At 35.4% G+C, this 20,222-nt stretch overlaps 1 protein-coding gene across 1 annotated transcript; it reads right to left on the reverse strand.

Moving 5' to 3' along the window:
- Positions 1 to 769: 769 nt before the first annotated feature.
- On the reverse strand, positions 770 to 15,964 carry LOC137747405 (nuclear pore complex protein NUP205). The gene is made up of 45 exons (XM_068487510.1): positions 15,652 to 15,964; positions 15,314 to 15,409; positions 15,132 to 15,206; positions 14,918 to 15,022; positions 14,712 to 14,822; positions 14,424 to 14,583; positions 14,041 to 14,126; positions 13,699 to 13,821; positions 13,384 to 13,611; positions 13,173 to 13,262; positions 12,366 to 12,527; positions 11,747 to 11,863; positions 11,433 to 11,639; positions 10,911 to 11,012; positions 10,638 to 10,781; positions 10,172 to 10,302; positions 9,963 to 10,082; positions 9,621 to 9,744; positions 8,890 to 9,087; positions 8,610 to 8,728; positions 8,254 to 8,404; positions 8,054 to 8,166; positions 7,882 to 7,963; positions 7,670 to 7,756; positions 7,472 to 7,549; positions 6,583 to 6,780; positions 6,229 to 6,321; positions 5,989 to 6,102; positions 5,698 to 5,868; positions 5,522 to 5,577; positions 5,376 to 5,448; positions 5,092 to 5,282; positions 4,877 to 5,000; positions 4,686 to 4,763; positions 4,153 to 4,317; positions 3,415 to 3,579; positions 3,173 to 3,310; positions 2,789 to 2,932; positions 2,322 to 2,444; positions 2,108 to 2,203; positions 1,877 to 2,014; positions 1,685 to 1,785; positions 1,399 to 1,518; positions 1,098 to 1,230; positions 770 to 1,003 (listed from the first exon to the last, which is right to left on the reverse strand). Exons 1-45 carry the CDS (start codon positions 15,790 to 15,792, stop codon positions 920 to 922), a joined length of 5,655 nt encoding a protein of 1,884 aa, XP_068343611.1. The 5' UTR covers positions 15,793 to 15,964; the 3' UTR covers positions 770 to 919.
- Between the last annotated feature and the right edge of the window lie 4,258 nt (positions 15,965 to 20,222).

A 20,222-nucleotide genomic window follows, 5' to 3' on the forward strand; every position in this document is an offset into this window, starting at 1 on the left:
TTACACTAAGAAGAGACGGAGTTCGGCTAACCCACACAATGGGCAACCAAATTTGATATCGAATTCGCCATCCACGAGATTCGAACCTAAGACCTCTTACTTCCAAATGAAGAAAAATATCACCAGACCGTAGTACTGAATGACATGTTTATCCATTTATTGTGTATGAAAGCAGCATTGGAAGATTAGGGCGGAGTGGGAACTTTGTTCAGGTCTACCTCCAAGGAAACCACCAACGGAGCTCGGACCAAGACATGGCAGGTACCGAACGAAACCCGAAATTTCGGATACAAGTTCGAGCAATATTCTAATTCAATTTTCACTGTTTCGAGTAACATTTTGTTCCGACATTTCTCCTATCAAGGTTGGCCAAGGCTACGTCCGACGGGTCACGTTGGAGCACATATTTTCCTTTCTGTTAAGAACCCCATAATTATCGATCAAAACTGCTGCTGCAATAGAGATGCCTGCAAGGAACTGGTAAAACCAATCACACTCCCCGTTGCTTGCACCGGAATATTTTTGAAATCGATGTACCTTAGACCGGCTTACAAGGACAGAACTGGACTTCGAACTGCAACAATGCCCACGGCATTGCCTTCGGAGTAGTTCAACCAGAACCATGTCTCCAAATTCGATCTCATTGTTTACCTGATACAGCACGTATCAGAATTCAATCACTTTAATCACTAACCGATAATTTCTTCGCAACTTTATCAACAGTTCATTTTTGCAGAACTCCAGCATTATACAGAATCGGCCATTTCGATGGACAAAAAGTTGTATAACTTTGCATTTTACAGAAAGTCTCTGATATCACACAATCCTAATGTACAACAACACCATGCCATTAGAATACAAGACCGGATACATTAATGTGAAATTTATCGAGTCAGACCAATAGCTGGTTCGGACATTCTCAAGAGCCTAACCGTTGAATCGCCATTTCCTTGAGTGAAGTCGCTAATCTCCGAAACACCTTCAGATTGTGGCCTACTTTATCCTGAGAAGAGAAGAAAGGAGAATGAAAAGAAAATTTTGCATTTAGCAACTGAGAATGATCAGGCTAGCAACTGCAGTATAAAAGTACGGCGTACCTCGCTTAGTAACTCAAGTCGTTCTAAAGTGGGAATTAGATTTCCACACACGGACAATATGTCGTGTGCCGGTTCAGACTTGGCACCGTACATGATTGTCTTCAATGATCCCTTGGCATCGGATAACAATGAGCTGTTAAGAAAAGAAAGTCAATACCAAAATCTTGGATAAACAAAACCAAATAGCCACGATCCACTGGTAATATACAGGGTTATGTAACTGATACGATCTCTTATGAGCCTCAACAAACTACGACAACCAACCCTTCAAAAGAAAAGAAAAGATCGAAAATGTCCATACCTATCCTGGAAATGGATCAGGAAAATGTTCAGCACATGTTCCACGAGCGGAAGTACAATAGTTATTAACTGATCCCTTATACCAACAACCTGGCACATTTCCACCATCACGATATACCTCCTATAAAACAAAAGAATCCAGAAGACAATTATATGCTCCATGAACCGGGAATAATATGTGTCAACGAACTGATGCTGATGGAATCATGGAAATGCAGTCTTGAGCAAATCAATTGAACAAAGACCACTTTACTTCTTAATTGAGCATAATGGTGAAACTCAATTACCTTTTCTGGATATTGTCTGATGGCGAAACAAAAACTTGCTGGGCAAATATATTAATGACTTCATCCACCTCCTGTCTCGATAATTCATTTATGTCTCGAATCTGCATATTATGTACAAAAGGAAATATCAAATCAGTATTAAAAAATTTATGAAGCAACGCAAGGGAAAATGTTGTTTCAATCCAATTTTACCTTATTGAGTAGTAAGGACTTTTCCTCGGCGGCTCTTTCAAGAGCAGTTGTGACAGAAGTGAGAAAGGAACCCAGCAAACTCAATGTGGGAAGTTGAAGTCCCACAGCAGCATTGTAATCTAGGGGAACGTCTGAGATCTGTAGTAAAGTAAATTCGTTAGTGGAAGAATCAGCAGATATATCAGAAAATATAGATAAGAGATTAGGCTGAAGCATAATTGAAAAATGTACCTGCAGTCTAAGGGATTTCTTTGTGACCAGAAAATATAGATAGGAGCTTAGGCTGAAGCATAATTGAAACGAGTTAAGCTCTGTCTTCCTCTGATTCTGCTCATTCGCCATCAAACAAGGGGGAAAAGAAAACAGAAATATCAAAAACTAAGTTACAAGATTGAACAGTCGATATGTCAATTTTAGGCTAGGCATAAAAATAAACTGTCCAAACCTCAACACGTTGAATTGATCGAGTAGTACTGAGAGACTCCCAATCACGAGAGAAAAGAGCATGCATCAAACCAAAAAGCCCTTGAACAAAGCCACATTCATCACGCTCTTCGTAGGGCCAAACCTACAAAGGGGGAAAAGTTGAAGTGCATTGCATCTATTAAATATACATGTAGAAAATGACAGCTTGTAGAAGAATATTAACGAAAAAGTAGACAGGATATTAAAAAACAGCATTGCAGCTTATACTACAATATATGTTGAAAATGGCAAAATGAATTTTAGGGATCCAGTTGGATACCCCAAAAAAATGGATGATCCAATCCTTCTCAGTCATGTTGCAAGACTCAACTGTTCAAAGACCACATATTGAGGCATATTATCGGAGGCTCGAGGCATGCTTAAAGTTGACCCAGATTGTTGAATGTATTCCACGCAATCGAAAATAGACTATAGAAGAATTCTTACCTTGCTAAGGATACCAACAACCAGATTTATCTGTTCCATCACCAACTCATCAGCTTCAGAAATGTCTTCCCGAAGAACATGATCAAAAAGTGATCTATGCCCTTTGACAAAATCTATTACTTCACGAACAATTTTATTCTTCACCTGTTATATAAATCCAAACATAAACGACATTTTCTGAAATGCATTAAAAAGGACACTGAAGAAATAACAACCTAATAGTGACAATTTCCATCACAATTGCAAGGTACTTTAGCAGGTAAAATTATCTCTAGTAGATGAAGCCTACCATGATAAAACCACGATTTTTGGACAACAGAACCAGAAATTTTCAAAAGCTTCTTACTAAGAACAGAAAAATCAATGAATGACAGGAAGGCTAACCTCAAAAAATTCAGAAGTATCAACCAACGACAACAGAGAAAACACTAATCTCAGAATAGGAGTTATAATCATCCTTTGCTTCTTGACATCCACTGGAACATCTCTTTGATGTTTTGTGTCAACCCATCTCAAGCTTCCCTGCATTAATATGGAATTGAGCAATGAGATGAAAGAAATTGTTTGAGTAAGCACACAGGCAGTTTGTGTTTCTTGTATAAATGAAGCATACAAGCAGCACTTACGAGAAAGTTGACTGCCTTGCATGAAGCAATATGCTCCAAAGCACCCATGGAAAAGAGAACCTGAGCTCCAGATTTCCCGTACTTGTGACTTATTCTCAGTAGTAAAGCAAGTTCAGCCTCAAGAGTGTATGCTCGCTGCAATGTTTCTAGAGAATGTCCACCATCCTAGCGCAAAGTTTTAGCAAATTATGTGAGATCATATACGAAAACTGGCAACATGGAAGTGCCCAGCAAAACTACTTAAAAAGAGATAGTATGAAAGACCCGAACATTGACATCATAGAAGAAAAAACAATAATTACACCAAGATTCAAATCAAAACAAACTCATATATACACTAAAGATTGGCAAGTAAAAGAAGATTGGGATGGGCAAATAAGTCACTTCCTAAAAGGATTTCATACTGGCAAAGTTTCTTTCCGATCACATTTTAAGTTTATTTATTTTATCAAGTGTCAATATGTGTTGGGTAAGACTCGTAATGGTGCTCATGGTAACAGTATCTCCAAAGTAGGATTGCCCAAAAATTTATGCATAATTAAAAAATAAGGTCAGATCAGTAGAATGGTATAGTAAGTTCATGAACAGCGTCTTCCCATAAAAACACTACCAACAAAGGAAAAATATTCTAACAATTTTGAAAACAGGAGATCTTTCAATTAGCTGATTTAAACCTGCCAAATAAAATACAATCAAAACAACCCTAACATTGAACTTTATGATTGACTAAACAACAACCTGATGAGATAAATTGCTGATGCTCGTTAAGCAAGATCTTAAGAAACCCCTGCTTTGAAGTTGGCTTAAGAAATATCTTTCATGATCTACACAAATCAATGCATCCAAAACATAAAGTGCCATTTGCTTTCCAAGTTCACTGCCTTGAGTAGCATCCTTTACTACCTGAACATTCATGGTTAAAGAGAAAAATATGTCAAAGATAAAAAGATAGGAAAAATGGTATTTGCAAAATCAGCATCAATTTAATAGTGCCTGCATGTCTGTGTGAAGCGCACGCACTCAAAACTATGGTGCAGTTAAATAATCAGTTGCTCAAATAGATGTAGCAGATATGCATGAACTATCTTCACCTATCATTTAGATACTGCAGAACCTTTCTAGAAGCAAAATATCTTTTACAGAATTCTTCATTTTTAAATTATATATCAGATCCAACTCCTTCCCATTAATATATTTGGTCATGCATCCTAAATTTATCAGGCTAGATATTCTATTAGATACCAAACAATCCGCCAAGAATAAACACTTACCAAATCCAAAATAGACTGAGCTTCTTTCCTTAATATAGAGAAATTGGCACGAGCAAGTTCTGCCTGTTCTCGGTTGATCTGAGAAAATAACATATGTAGTATCAGTATCACCATTGTTAAAGCTATCCTTTCCACCATATGAAATTTAGTGCAAAATAAGACTTTGCCTTGTAATCATAGAAACTACACACCTTCTGGAGATCCATATCATCACCATCTTGCTCAAGCAGCAAGAATTGGAGAACGGTTGACGGGACATCTGGATCAAGCATATGTTGACAATACTGAAAATAGCTAAGAAGCAAAGCATATAGCCTGAAAACAATGATTAATGAAGGTCAGATGCTGAGTGAAAGAGTTTAAACAAGGATGGAGAAGAAAACCAATATCCTGACCAGGAACATACCGTCTCCTTAAGGCTTCTGATGATTCTTGTCTTAGAATTGCCAGCGTAAGCTTAAACAGGATTGAGTGACAAGCTCCATTTGGTAATTGTTTTGCCATGATAATATCAAGGCATGCCAAACTATCAGAACTAAGACCACCAGGGAATAAAAATCTTTCATCTCTTAACTTTGCCATGCATGTCAGAGCAACCTAAGGAATTTTCCATTTTTTAGTTAGAGACAAAGACCAATAACTTTCAACTGCAGCGCAAAATTGTAAGACCAGAAAATAAATCATTCATACCTGGCACAGCATAAATGCCATCTTCAATGAACAGTCTGGAGAAGCAGAAGCAGTCAGAGCAGCATCAAGAACCCTGTCAATGACGAGACAATAAGTAAAGAGAATGTAGAAAATGATGAAATAGAAGACTATAATAATGGACATACTGATATAGAACTTCAGAGCGATTTCCAAGTGATGATATTCTTCTGGATGCAGATATCTATTCAGAGAAGAAAATGACAAATGTTGGTCAATGTAATTATGACAAAATCAGTACTTTAAGGTTAAAACCTAATGGAAGACTTCTCAATTTTGTGAACTATGAAAGAAAAGAACAGACCTCAACAACATGCGACCAGCCAGTTAACATATGAAGTTGGGCTGCTTGCTCCTCAAGGTTCTTATTGTGCTTCCAACCCCATCTCAACAACTGTTGAATTGTTTCTTTTACATCGTTCAGCTCTAGGTCACTGCCAATGGTACTCAACTGAGGATAAACAGAATTGAATTTCTGACCAAAGGAACAATATAAATCAGCAACTGGGTTAACTGTTTTTAATTCATGGAACAAAAAAATTGCACTCCTAGCACTCATTGTATAAATCCACTTTCTGGAACTTAATTAAGCAACCTGCCAAAGTTTGTCACGGAATGAAGCAAGATCTATCAATCGATCACCACGCTCAGAGTAATAATGGACACCTCCCTTCCCAGAAGTTGTAGGATTACTAAGTATGTCATCCACCTAAGAAACATATTTGATCAAATGCAGCACAAGCGAACAAAATAAGATATAAGGACCAAACTATCACTAGCAAATTAACTTACAAATATGCTCAAATATACAATCAATTATAGAACAGAATATTACCAACAGTTCATATTTTGTATTAGAAACAACCGGAGAAAGCTTCATCATGGTATCTGGGGATCTAAATTGGACTACTTCAAGCAACTCCAACACCTGAATAAGATCCCAGAAATGAATTAATTATCTGAGGAACCAGGGAAGAGAAACTAAGTTTAATCTGACAGCTATAATTGAATTGGACAAAGAAATTCCAGGAAAATTAAAATATTAAAAACCAAATTTATAAAGTATTAAAGACTCATCACGAACATCCTCAATCCTTATTGTTTATAGTATGAAGACCATTCAAAGATTAAGTCTGTGATAATGGCATGAGATTAAATCACACATGCACAACTAAGCAATTATCAATACCTTACTCTTACTAACAGTGAGGGCTACAGCATTTTCCATGCCATCTTCAAGGGAAAATGAATAAGAATCAATTCCAGTTTCAACATTTTCCTGCCCAAAAAGATGCGCAAGGATGCTAAGGCATGTCTCCCGGTGAGTAGGGATATTGACATCACCAACATGCAATTCAATGGCTAATAGTCTCAACAGCCAAGCTCTCTGTGAACAATAAGGTAGAAGCGACAAGAGGTATTAGATATGCAAACAATAAGAATCATATATAATTTAGGGAATGGAAAGCAAGCATCACATATAGATATCAATGAACTGAAACCACCTATGGATGTCAATATATTTTCTTATAACGATGTATGAGTCATGACTAAGCTTCAAGACTCAAGAAGGGCAGCCTTGACTCAAAGCTGTTGATGCACTAGGATGCAGAATGAATGTGATGAACAAATTAATTTGGAAGACAACTAACGTAGATAGAATTTGACATCTCACTAAGGTATCATCCATCATAACAGGAAAATATCTATGTTAAAAAATAAATAAATAAATAAAAAAGGCAACGTACTGTACAAAATTATTTCAATATTTCAGTAACTACTACGGTTTTTTCATTATTCTACAAATGAAAGGAAAAAAAATAGTAGTATTGAAAGCAATTATGGCATCTTAGGATAGTCATCTGTATGTGCTAAGTAGTAGAACAGCCTCATCCTTTACATACCCATTCTTGCTTCTACCAATACTTTTTTTATCCACAAAAAATTAAGTAGGCAATCTACAAAAAAAGTAATCCCTGTGTGTCATTCACTAAACTATCAGTTCAGCATTTTGGAAACTTCACTGAGATGCAAAAGTGATAGACAAATCACCACATCCAAATAATTATAGAACAAACCTGATGAAGGGAACTGATGCGAAGCGCCTGGTTGTTATTTCGTTTAGGAAGTGGAGCAACCCCAATCGTATCCAGGTGCTGTTGTGATAAACGTAAATGAATTTTAGATGCATGTAAAAAGAAGACTGAAAACAAAAATTAGAATAAGACAACTATCATCAACTTTTTAAAGTATTATTCAAGAGCTTCAAATGTTACCTTTATGAAAAACTGATACTTTTTACTACTCAACAGATCCATAGTAGGACCACCTGTTAGAGGATCTAGGCACAACTCATAAAGGAGCTGCAAAGAAAACAGTCAAGAAACTCTCATGAGAAAAATTCGAACAAGCCACTAATGCAGGATCCGAAAAGAGAACAGAGAAAAGGGAAGAGATCCCTGCAGAGGTAGAGATTGTTTGATCTAACCTTGAAACCGAATTCATGAAGCAACACATTCACATCAGGCTTTGAAAGCTTCTCCAAGATTTCAAGAATAACCTTCAAGCAACTGCAAATAACATTATAGAGCACAATTCACTGGAGAGTAATTGGATTGCACATATCTGAAACCATTAGGGCATCTTTAAAGCAACTAAACCTGTAATGAAATTTTGGCTGTAAAACAGTCCGTTCAATAGGTCTGTCAAGATCAAACTTGAGTAGTAAATGGGCGATATTGGGAGCTGGCCTACTGATATTGTCCACTAGAAGCTGTAAAAATGTAAATGAGAATTATGGATGTTGTAGAATAATAATAGTTACTGGACAGGAAGAAATAATGGAAACAGCAGTGCTAACCTGCAATATCAGTACACCTGGATCCTCAGTTGTGTTCTCTATGATCTGACATGCTTCTGACCGTAATTCTAGGCAGGCTGCATAATCCTCAATCAAACTGCTTGCAGCATTGGATTTTAGCAGTAACTGTACTAGCCCAACCATGCGAGAACTGTGTCCCAAAATATTGATACAAAGATGTCATTTGTGCTTCCATGAGATGCTTATTAGATATTTTCTCACAAAAATATGATATATGTGCATGTGTGTGCAAAGTTCGAAAAAGGTTCGAAGCTTAAAGCTCTGGGCCATATCAGACCCCATCTGATCAGATCCAAGATGATGAACCAAAACACAGAATGGAAGAGAGGAGTTACCTTAATATACTCATGATTTTGATAGAGCACTGCTGAATTTGAGGTTGAAAATCATATCTGACATATTCCAATAAAGCTAAAATTTGATTATGATCTTGAGAGAGTATAACATCCAGAGGCTGCAAGAAAAAAAAAAGACAATAATAATGAGAACGAAATCCTTGAAAGAATTATGCATGTATTGCACACAACCATGAAAATTAACAGAAACCAAAGGAAGAAAATGTCTGCCAAAGTTTATTTAAAAATAAGCCAATACAATGGGTACCAAAAAAAAAACCTGGTAAAGAGGACGCCAAAAATCAGAAAGAAGCAAATCCTTCTCCAAGACGAGGATTATAATTTCCAAAGAGAGTTGCACAGCTTTCTCTAAAAGTTGCCCATACACTTCATTTGTCCGTTCAGTTATGATGGCATTGACACCAGGCAAAAGAATGCCCATAATGTTCCGGAAGACAGTTTTGCCACTCATGAAGTCCTGTTAAAAAAAAATTGTCGTTAGAGTAAGAATGAACCTGATAGTGTCTTTGTACATTAGATCAACATCAACAGCAAATCCTTTTGCAACCCAGATGGCATAGTCATATACAAGCAAAATCCCTATGGTTTCTTTATAAACCATCACAACAATAGTACTAATACAAGGAATAACCAAAATCATACTAATTAAAGTGACAATTTCAATCACGCTAATAGAAGGAATAGATGTATGTACATATGACTGATTGAACACCACACCAAGTAAAAATAAAAGAAGGAATTAATTACGAAGAATGAATACTACCATTATTAACAGGCTTGCTTTAATATCATAAAGATACAACTAAGATATTTCATGCAGACTCAGGCAAACTAAGCAGACGCAATAACAACTCCAGAAAGGTGAAGGCAGGAGCACTAAACACCTTGGAGGTTCTAGATAAACGCACCACAATTATTAGCATTTAACGTCCATATGCTGGATTTGAATTACATGAATATCACGATTAAACAGAATGGAGAAGAACCAACTTTTAGCAACTCTAATATGGGTAGCTGCATCTGGAGTGGAGATGGTTGTGTTACTGTTGAAAGCTGAGAACGATCAGGGACACCATCAATGTCCTCCTCATTGATGTCATACAGACTCAATATCCTGCATGGTAAATCACATGAAGATCCAAATTTCTCAATAGTCAAAATCTAAGACTAAACCACACGAAGTTAAGAATTATACCAATCAGATAGATCTGGTTCAGGCAACAAAAAACTGAGAAAATACAGGAAACAGCGGAGGTGGTGGCAAGTAATCATGCAGATAAGATGAAATAAAACCCTGAAATGCTTCTAACATGGAAGGTAGGATTAACTCACATATGAAAATGCTGAAGACAAGCAACAACCAACTGCCATTTCTCACAAGGATCTGCATAGGCTCTTTGAGGGAACGGCCTAAAAACATGATCGTAGATGAACCTAAAAATGCCAATGAATCTACCAAACAAGAAAAACCTCTCGTCACTAGTGTGAGCATTCCAGAGAAAGTGTGTCAAAATTAAATGTTAAATAAATCATAAACCAACCTACGCCCTCTATCGCTTAGATCTCTTTCTTCAGAAATAAGAGCATTTAGCAGCTTAAGGAAAGATATTGTTGAAGGATATTGTTCTCTCCTTGCTTCTACTTCATTCAACTCAAATTGCATATCATATACCTGTAAAAGACATGATAGTTTTAACATATAAAATATATATTGGACCCAATTTTCCCCATACTAACCACTATACCCAAACAACTACTAAAAGGATGTATCCCATGGTTACCAAACCATGAGAAAGTAACCCTTTAATGTCCTTAAAAACAAATAATCCTAACTTGCCTCAGACCATCTCAAGACCCATAACTTGTCTATGCATTAATGAGAAGAAAAGACTTCATAGATTGACCATACAGGGTTAAGAAAATAATTATAAAGAGCAGTGTGTATTACTTATTCAACACCTAATTATTCCCCACTAGAATAAAATACAGATACCATCCTAAACCAACCTGTGCTGCCATGGGCTGTGCACTCTTCCCAACATGAGACCCAACAACCACAGGTAGATCATACTGCTCAAGATAACTCCAAACTGTATCTTTTAGGCTCGGGGAGACATGAACAAAAGTTGTGATTGCATTACGTAAAGCACCCTGCAAAGTTAGCAACATACTTTATCAACAACAGGAAATTCACTTGAAGCGCTTCCAACCATCACTCAAGAAACAACAAAAGTTATACTAGGATTGTTCAATGAAGCAGCATTAAATATAGCGATCAACCTTCACATAAGGAGGCACATTTTCATAACCAAGTAGTTTGAATAAAGGCTCAATATCAGGAAACCAATTGTTTCTTTCAAGGGGATTTCCGTTTTCCACAACCTGCAGCACAATCCAAAGAAACACAAGGTTATTCCTGTCAACACAACCATAATGAGACTGTCTTTTAGTGTCTGCACAATGGATTATATAATGAATCATCAACTTCACTTCTTTTTTGTTCTAATAAGCACTCTAGTTTAATAATTTGTAAAGTGTTGAAAGACTAATTTAAATAGGTAATAGGGAAAGGAAATAAGATAATATCAAATAAAAAATTACTTTAAGTAGACCAAAGAGAGGGAGGGACATAAAGTTGCTCATCAGCAAAGAGATGACTATATTATGAACATCAAATGGTATTATGAATGTCAAATGGCAGCGCCAATGACGCAAAGAGATGACTATGTTACACCACCGGTAAATAAGAACAAAAGAAATCAATTGGGTGAATAAATTGAAAAATGAAAAGCGCATAAAAACCTTTTGAAGGACATTCAAATAAGCAACAAGTGCTTTTGCATCCCCCTCTGGGAATTCCGGTAGCAAGGCACCCGCAGTTTGAAGAGATTGTTTAAATTTTTCATCATAAATTGATAAGCAGTCAAACAAAGTGCTCCACCCAACGGAGCGGAACACTTTACCCTGCAGTAACTCAAAAACCTTTGAAGCGCCCTCTTGACTAGAAGCCTGAAGGGAAAACAAGAACACGAGAATCAGACCATAGGAAATTGCATACTAGCAACGCATGCTTCAGATATCAAAATTCTAAACCAACTGGAACATGTTCTTCATACCAAGGTACTCAGCATATTCAAGAAAGCCACAAGTGTCTGAAAATTTGTATGATCCTCTCCAGCAAAATTCACAAATGTCCACAAGACATCATTGCCAGACAACAGCTCTGGTTCCTTCTGGGGAAAAATAATCGCAAAGAAAGCAAATATGAGCTCCAAGTCCCATAAACAAAAGCATACAGAATACAACGGAAAGATACATGATAAACAAGACAGCAAGAAACATTACTTCAATTTATTTGAATAAAACCTGTAGCACATGAATCTTAAGGAAATTATACTACTGTACTTCTTGTATTACATAATAAGACAAGAAAATCAAGTCAATGTCATTTGATTTTTTTTTTTTTTTCTTTTTGTAAAAAAAAAAAAATAAGAATGGTTTAAAATTGATAAGGTCCTCAAAATGGAAAAAGAATGTCACATATCAAGATGGGGTTAACATGCTTAACTAACAAGTAATTTAATGGCTTAAGCTGAGTAATAATAATTCTTCCTTCAACAATAAAATTGCTCTTTCTTATTAAGAAAAAAAAATTGAAACACAGATTTATCCAAGGACAAATGAAATCTCTATCAAACTGACATGACTTTGAAAAGTGTTCCGGTTCAAATTAACCTGATAAATTTCGCTCACAAACTCCAAAAGAGAGACGAAGGATAACGGGCCAGTTTCAGAGACTTGTTGAGAAGTTAAGTTACTATCATGTGCAAAATCATGTGATCCAGCCATGCGGTATGGACTAAGCATGCTCATAGCCCTCTCCTTTGATTCTTTTACCTGTAAGGATACTTACCAAGTTGTAAGAAAAAACTTACAAACTTACAGACAAAGGGATGAACTACATTACAAACATACATGGGGGTGGGGGGAGTGAGAGAGAGAGAGAGAGACTTGGAATATATAATGACGAGAAAGAGAGGGAGGGAATAAATTCAAACTGCCTGAGTGCAGAATGTTCCGATCAGCGTTACCCACTAGCAGTGTGCTACATAAGTAGTGAACTGGAGTTCATATTTTGTAATCAAATCTTTGCTGCACCAAGTGCACGAACAAAGTGTTCATTATTCACCTCCCAGGCAGAAATACACATCTCATTCATGCAATCAAGAATCCTGAATCCATATTTTCTAAGGTAGTAGCAACTAGCAAATCAGACTAGCTCATTCTCATATATCCTCCAATGCCCAATGCATATACAGATTTTGATAATCCACATCTCATCCACAAGCTTGGTCAGTTATAAGAAATTGGATGGCACTGAAGTTGCAAACTAATTCACTTTTAAGAATAAATGAGAGACATATAGGCCAAGTTAATCTCTCAACTGCATTACTTGCTATGTTTATCAGAGTTTAATATTTTATACATCAAAACTGAATTTCCAAGCTATATACCAAAAAAAAAATAAAAAATTCAACTGACCTTGTCTCTGGCGAGTGGGTGAGATAAGAAACAAGTGATCAGTTTGTGAAGATAAGCATTGTACATATAAATCATATCCTCATCATCATTCTGCACAAATTACAAAGGATTCCAATAAGAGAAAATTTAGGAAAGTTTAGTGACCAAGACAATTGGATATTTAAGATCAAACACTTTTGACAGCAACCAACGGAAGAAATCACAAACCAACCTGATATGCTGCAGTTCGTAGAACTTGATCTATCATAAACTGGAAAACATTGTTTGAAAAAATGGCTTCCAAGCACGACTGCAGGTAACTCATATCACTTGATGAAGCACTTGAAATAGTATCCCTTGCAGTAATAGCATCTTGTATTAACATCAAGTGTACAGCCCAAGCAAGCCTTGTGCTATTGACAAAACCCTGAACGTTTGGATCATTTCCAGCAGCCGTTACCTGAAACAGAAGGACCATCAATTTCCAAATCCTACTCGGAAAGTCATAAACACTGCGAAGAAAAACCAACCAAGCTTTGTGTCTTACTATTTCATGAAATTCATGTCGAAAAGAAGCATCACGGGACAGAACAGATGCTCTATCAGGTACTGCATTCAGAGCATCTGATACGAAAGCGATCACCAGAGAAAAAAGAAGACTAAATGTAATCTGCAAAAACATAAATGTATAAATAGTGTGATGAGGCAGCAGCATGATATGTAGACACAAATGCACAAGAAGATGTATAAAATAATAAATAGATGCATGCATAAAATTTGTGCTTGTGATAAAGGCAACTAGCATCAACTGTCCAGTAAATTTCAAGCCCAACCTTACAAACAGACAAGAAGCAAAACTAAATCACTCAGCAAGAAGAGAAGGACATGCCTGACGTTTCATGGTGTTGTTAGTGTCACTAAGTTCAGCAGCACTGTCTTTTAAAACGAAAAACATATCCTTTATATCCCTTGAACCTGCAATCAACATATCCAATAAAGATGTTACTATGAATCATGTTAAGAGATTCCAGCACTTTTAATTCACCAAAAAGATCCATACTGACCATTTCCTCAGTAAGTGTTTAATTACAGAGGCAATGCTAATAAAAAATGACTACAGTTTCAAAATAAGGTAAAACTCAGACCAAAATAAGGTCAAACTCACAAGAAATAATAGTAAGTTCTTTGCATGCATCTAACAGTACACTGTAGTATTCAGTATGCGCAAAAACAGCACTGTGGTAAAAAAAACCCATAAGATGTGTTGCTTACTCGTCCGCACAACCATAATAGAAAGGACGAGGCAATGTCCAAGTATGAGCCTCTCCCTAGATACCACAGCATGCCGTCCCACAAGAGCACCTCTAGAATCTAGAACATAGTGCTCAGAGTGAGGACCACCCAGGCCAGCTGGTTCTTCTCGATTAAGTTCCTATAATCAAACCCACAAAAACTATGCTCAAAACTATATCGAACAATGCCAATCATTGTGAAATTTATACCAAAAGAACACACGACCACAGTGACACATAAGAAAAAAGTTGAGAGATGCTTCCAAACCTTTATAAGAGATATCAATCTTTGTCTCAGCCCATTATTGATAAGATTTTCCAAGTATTCCTGAATGTCAGACACGAGATCAGCTTCAAGCCCCTGATCAAGTACAACAGCCTGCAAAAGCAGTAGTATGAAATCACATTTAAGTAATGACCCAAACAATAAGTAAAAGGTTTTAGGATGATAACTAGGGATAGAAGAATGAATACCCTAAATAGTGTATAGAGGGCAGTTAATAGATCTCTTCTTTCAGTGTACCAGAGCCCCGCTGCAAGGCGCAAAATTTCCAGTGGTTCTCTTCCCATTATGCCCCACTAGGAATAAAAAATACAATTAAACAACCAGACAATCATGTAATACTTCCAACATGTAAACTGTAGGACAATGGACTATCATTATGAACAAAAGACAGCATAAATCTACCTCCTGATTAGCAGAGATAAGCAAACGGACGCAGTCTATCTCATTGAGATGGAGGTCGTCACTCAACTTCAAAGCCTACGATCCAATTCCAACATAACATCAAAACTCATATCAAATTGAGATAACATGCAAAATGTAGCTCAAACTCTATCCATTCAAAAAGGAAGAAGCAGTATACATACAATCTGAACATCTTGGTCATCAAGCGAAATTGGCGGTCCATCAGGAAGCCTAACTTCTTTTGACTGAACTTGTGCCCGGTCCGAGGGTTTCGGAGGCTACAAAATGTAATCAATACAATTCAGCAATTACAGTAAAATCCAGGAAACCATTAAGATAACAGTACTCGAAAACGAAATAAACTCTAAGCAACAATTCCAAACTCCAAACTCTCAACGTACAACTTCAATTCAAAAATCTCCCATAACAGAATTTCAAAAAGCTCTGTACTTCAGTTAACTTTTCTTTTCCAACGTTGTGCTCAGAGAAATCAAATGGAACAGAGATGGCGGAAGCGTACCGGATAGGAGAGGAGGGACTGGAAGGAGGATAGAGAGCTGCGAATGGCGTGCATGAGCTCCACTCTCTGAGACGGGCTCGGCGGCGACGGGCCCAGCAGGGCTGATTCGATGGTGGCAAGCAGCTGCTTCGGTAGCACCATGGTTGGTTTGTCGATTGGTACTTTGGTACTCCGAGCGACTGGTGCAGAAAGTCGAAACCCTAGGAGAGAATGTTCAAAAGGCGGGACATGGGCCTGCGAGGTTTTGCAGTTTGGCAATGGAGTGGGGGAGAGAGAGGGGGAGGGGGAGAGAGAGGGAAAAAGAAGGTTTGGCTATTTTTTTGTAAACCTTGTATAAGCCCTAGCGGAGGTGACAGTGTGTGACTTACACCGTGAGGTTTTTTATTAATTTGTGCTTCTTTTTTCTTCAAATTTTTTGTTCGATTTTTGCTCATTTATCGACGACACTCTAACCATTGAATTAAAACTTCAATTTAAGTTTTGATTAAGAAATAATTTTCTTGCTCCAAATAGGTTAAATTTTGGTTCAAAATTATTAAAAATTTAATTTAGACTTTTTTTTTAAATAACTTTTAAAAAAAAATTATGTACACAATCTAAACTTAATTTTATAGACGTTTTAATCTAAAAATATTTAGAATCCGATAAATATTGAAAAATCATCAAACCTGACACTTATTAACTACATAAAATTAATTAGTAAATCATAATTACTAATTACTAAACCATAACCTTTAGCTCTAGCAAATATTTTATGCGGGAATTAACGAAAATGTTCACTTGATGTGATTTTATCCTTTATTAAGCCCCGAAACTATTTCTCGTTAATTTTTTGAAGTTGAAAAATAGAAAGGAAAAAGAAAAAAAAACTAACAGTGGGGCCTCCCAAAGAGATATGTAGGTGTCCAAAATCTTGGGAATGTGCTAAATTAATTTTAAGAAACATGTGGTGCGAGTAAAATAACTATAACTTTGGCTTATAAGTTTATAACGAATATTGTAAAAGTTCTCAACATCGATTAGAGAACTATGGGTTGTAAATCACAGTTTTTGTGAAAATTTGAAATTTTTAGCTTTAGGAAATATTTGCGTCGGAGTTAAAGAAAATATTCGAAGACCTTTGGACGTGATACCGTTTATTAGGTCCTGAAACTATTTTTTTATTGATTTTTTCAAGTTGAAAATATGAGAGTATCTTTAAATTTAGGTTTGAAATCATTAATTTCAAGTGTTTAAATATTAATTATAATAGATTTAGCATGGGATAATATATTTTGAAGAACATGAATATGATAATTTGTAGTTATGGTAAGATAAATAAAATGAAAAAACAAATAAAAAGAAAAAAATTGAAAAGAGGGGGATCGGTACGAAGATAGCGACTTCAATTGAGTACAATTGCTAGCATGCTAGCGATTGTAAATGGTACAATTGCTAGCATGCTAGCGATTGTTACTTGTTACAATCGCTAGCACTATAGCAACTCCCTCTATGGGGGATCGGGACCAAAGTATCGATCGTAACATTTTTCCCCCCGCCTTTTTCCATTGAATTTCTTTTTCTTAGTGCGTTACTTTATTTAGATTCAAATACCTTTTATATTTGTATCCTTATTTTCAAATTTTTTTGACATGGATTATAAGAAAATTTTCACCAAAAATACATTTTGTAGAACATCAAGATGATAGTTTCGTGTTGTGGTATGGGCAAGACGAAAATTTAACAAAAACAAAAAAAAAATTAAAAGGAAAACTAATGAAAATGGCTTGAAAACTTTGAGTTTTAATGATAAAGACAAAATAAAGGGTAAAGTGAATAGTACCATGATTGATTTTTTAGTGTAAAACTGTGGTTTTTCGTTAAAGTGAACAGTACCGCGGACTTTTCGTTAAAACTCCCAAAAATAAAACTTTAAATAAATAAAATTAAAAGTTTAGACGTTGTCCAAACTCACGTCTAAGTCCAAACGTATGCCCACTAGAAAGTTCAAGCCACATTAGAAGCAGTGAAGGCCCATGAGGTTTAGTGTTTAGGGGCACGTGAATAGTAACACCATGAGTTCAAGTGTTTAGGGGCGTGTTAATTTTATAGATGTTTTAATCTAAAAATATTTAGATTCCGATAAATATTGAAAAATCACTAAACCTGACACTTATTAACTACATAAAATTAATTAGTAAATTATCAAACCATAACCTTTAGCTCTAGCAAATATTTTACGCGGGAATTAACAAAAATGTTCACTTGATGTGATTTTATCCTTTATTAAGCCCATAAACTATTTCTCATTAATTTTTTGAAGTTGAAAAATAGAAAGGAAAAAAAAAAAAAAAAAACTAACAGTGGGGTCTCCCAAAGAGATTTGTAGGTGTCCAAAACCTTGGGAATGTGCTAAATTAATTTTAAGAAACATGTGGTGCGAGTAAAATAACTATAACTTTGGCTTATAAGTTTATAACGAATATTGTAAAAGTTCTCAACATCGATTAGAGAACTATGGGTTGTAAATCACAGTTTTTGTGAAAATTTGAAATTTTTAGCTTTAGGAAATATTTGCGTCGGAGTTAAAGAAAATATTCGAAGACCTTTGGACGTGATACCGTTTATTAGGTCCTGAAACTATTTTTTTTTATTGATTTTTTCAAGTTGAAAATATGAGAGTATCTTTAAATTTAGGTTTGAAATCATTAATTTCAAGTGTTTAAATATTAATTATAATAGATTTAGCATGGGATAATATATTTTGAAGAACATGAATATGATAATTTGTAGTTATGGTAAGATAAATAAAATGAAAAAACAAATAAAAAGAAAAAAATTGAAAAGAGGGGGATCGGTACGAAGATAGCGACTTCAATTGAGTACAATTGCTAGCATGCTAGCGATTGTAAATCGGTACAATTGCTAGCATGCTAGCGATTGTTACTTGTTACAATCGCTAGCACTATAGCAACTCCCTCTATGGGGGATCGGGACCAAAGTATCGATCGTAACATTTTTCCCCCCGCCTTTTTCCATTGAATTTCTTTTTCTTAGTGCGTTACTTTATTTAGATTCAAATACCTTTTATATTTGTATCCTTATTTTCAATTTTTTTTGACATGGATTATAAGAAAATTTTCACCAAAAATACATTTTGTAGAACATCAAGATGATAGTTTCGTGTTGTGGTATGGGCAAGACGAAAATTTAACAAAAACAAAAAAAAATAAAAGGAAAACTAATGAAAATGGCTTGAAAAATTTGAGTTTTAATGATAAAGACAAAATAAAGGGTAAAGTGAATAGTACCATGATTGATTTTTTAGTGTAAAAATGTGGTTTTTCGTTAAAGTGAACAGTACCGCGGACTTTTCGTTAAAACTCCCAAAAATAAAACTTTAAATAAATAAAATTAAAAGTTTAGACGTTGTCCAAACTCACGTCTAAGTCCAAACGTATGCCCACTAGAAAGTTCAAGCCACATTAGAAGCAGTGAAGGCCCATGAGGTTTAGTGTTTAGGGGCACGTGAATAGTAACACCATGAGTTCAAGTGTTTAGGGGCGTGTTAATTTTATAGATGTTTTAATCTAAAAATATTTAGATTCCGATAAATATTGAAAAATCACTAAACCTGACACTTATTAACTACATAAAATTAATTAGTAAATTATCAAACCATAACCTTTAGCTCTAGCAAATATTTTACGCGGGAATTAACAAAAATGTTCACTTGATGTGATTTTATCCTTTATTAAGCCCAGAAACTATTTCTCATTAATTTTTTGAAGTTGAAAAATAGAAAGGAAAAATAAAAAATAAAAAACTAACAGTGGGTCTCCCAAAGAGATTTGTAGGTGTCCAAAACCTTGGGAATGTGCTAAATTAATTTTAGGAAACATGTGGTGCGAGTAAAATAACTATAACTTTGGCTTATAAGTTTATAACGAATATTGTCAAAGTTCTCAACATCGATTAGAGAACTATGGGTTGTAAATCCCAGTTTTTGTGAAAATTTGAAATTTTTAGCTTTAGGAAATATTTGCGTCGGAGTTAAAGAAAATATTGGAAGACCTTTGGACGTGATAACGTTTATTAGGTCCTGAAACTATTTTTTTTTATTGATTTTTTCAAGTTGAAAATATGAGAGTATCTTTAAATTTAGGTTTTAAATCATTACTTTCAAGTGTTTAAATATTAATTATAATAGATTTAGCATGGGATAATATATTTTGAATAACATGAATATGATAATTTGTAGTTATGGTAAGATAAATAAAATGAAATAAAATAAATAAAAAGAAAAAAATTGAAAATAGGGGGATCGGTACGGAGGTAGCGACACGGATTAAAATTGCTAGCATGATAGCGATTGTAAGCCGTTATAACTGCTAGTACTATAGCAACTCCCTTCATGGAGGATCGGGAACAAAGTATCGATCGTAACATTTTTCCCCCCACCTTTTTCTTTTTCTTTTTCCATTGAATTTCTTTTTCTTTTCCCATTGAATTTATTTTTCTTAGTGCGTTACTTTATTTAGATTCAAATACCTTTTATATTTGTATCCTTATTTTCAAATTTTTTTTGACAT

This window comes from Pyrus communis, chromosome 10, assembly GCF_963583255.1.
Source record: "Pyrus communis chromosome 10, drPyrComm1.1, whole genome shotgun sequence".
Lineage (NCBI taxonomy): Eukaryota > Viridiplantae > Streptophyta > Magnoliopsida > Rosales > Rosaceae > Pyrus > Pyrus communis.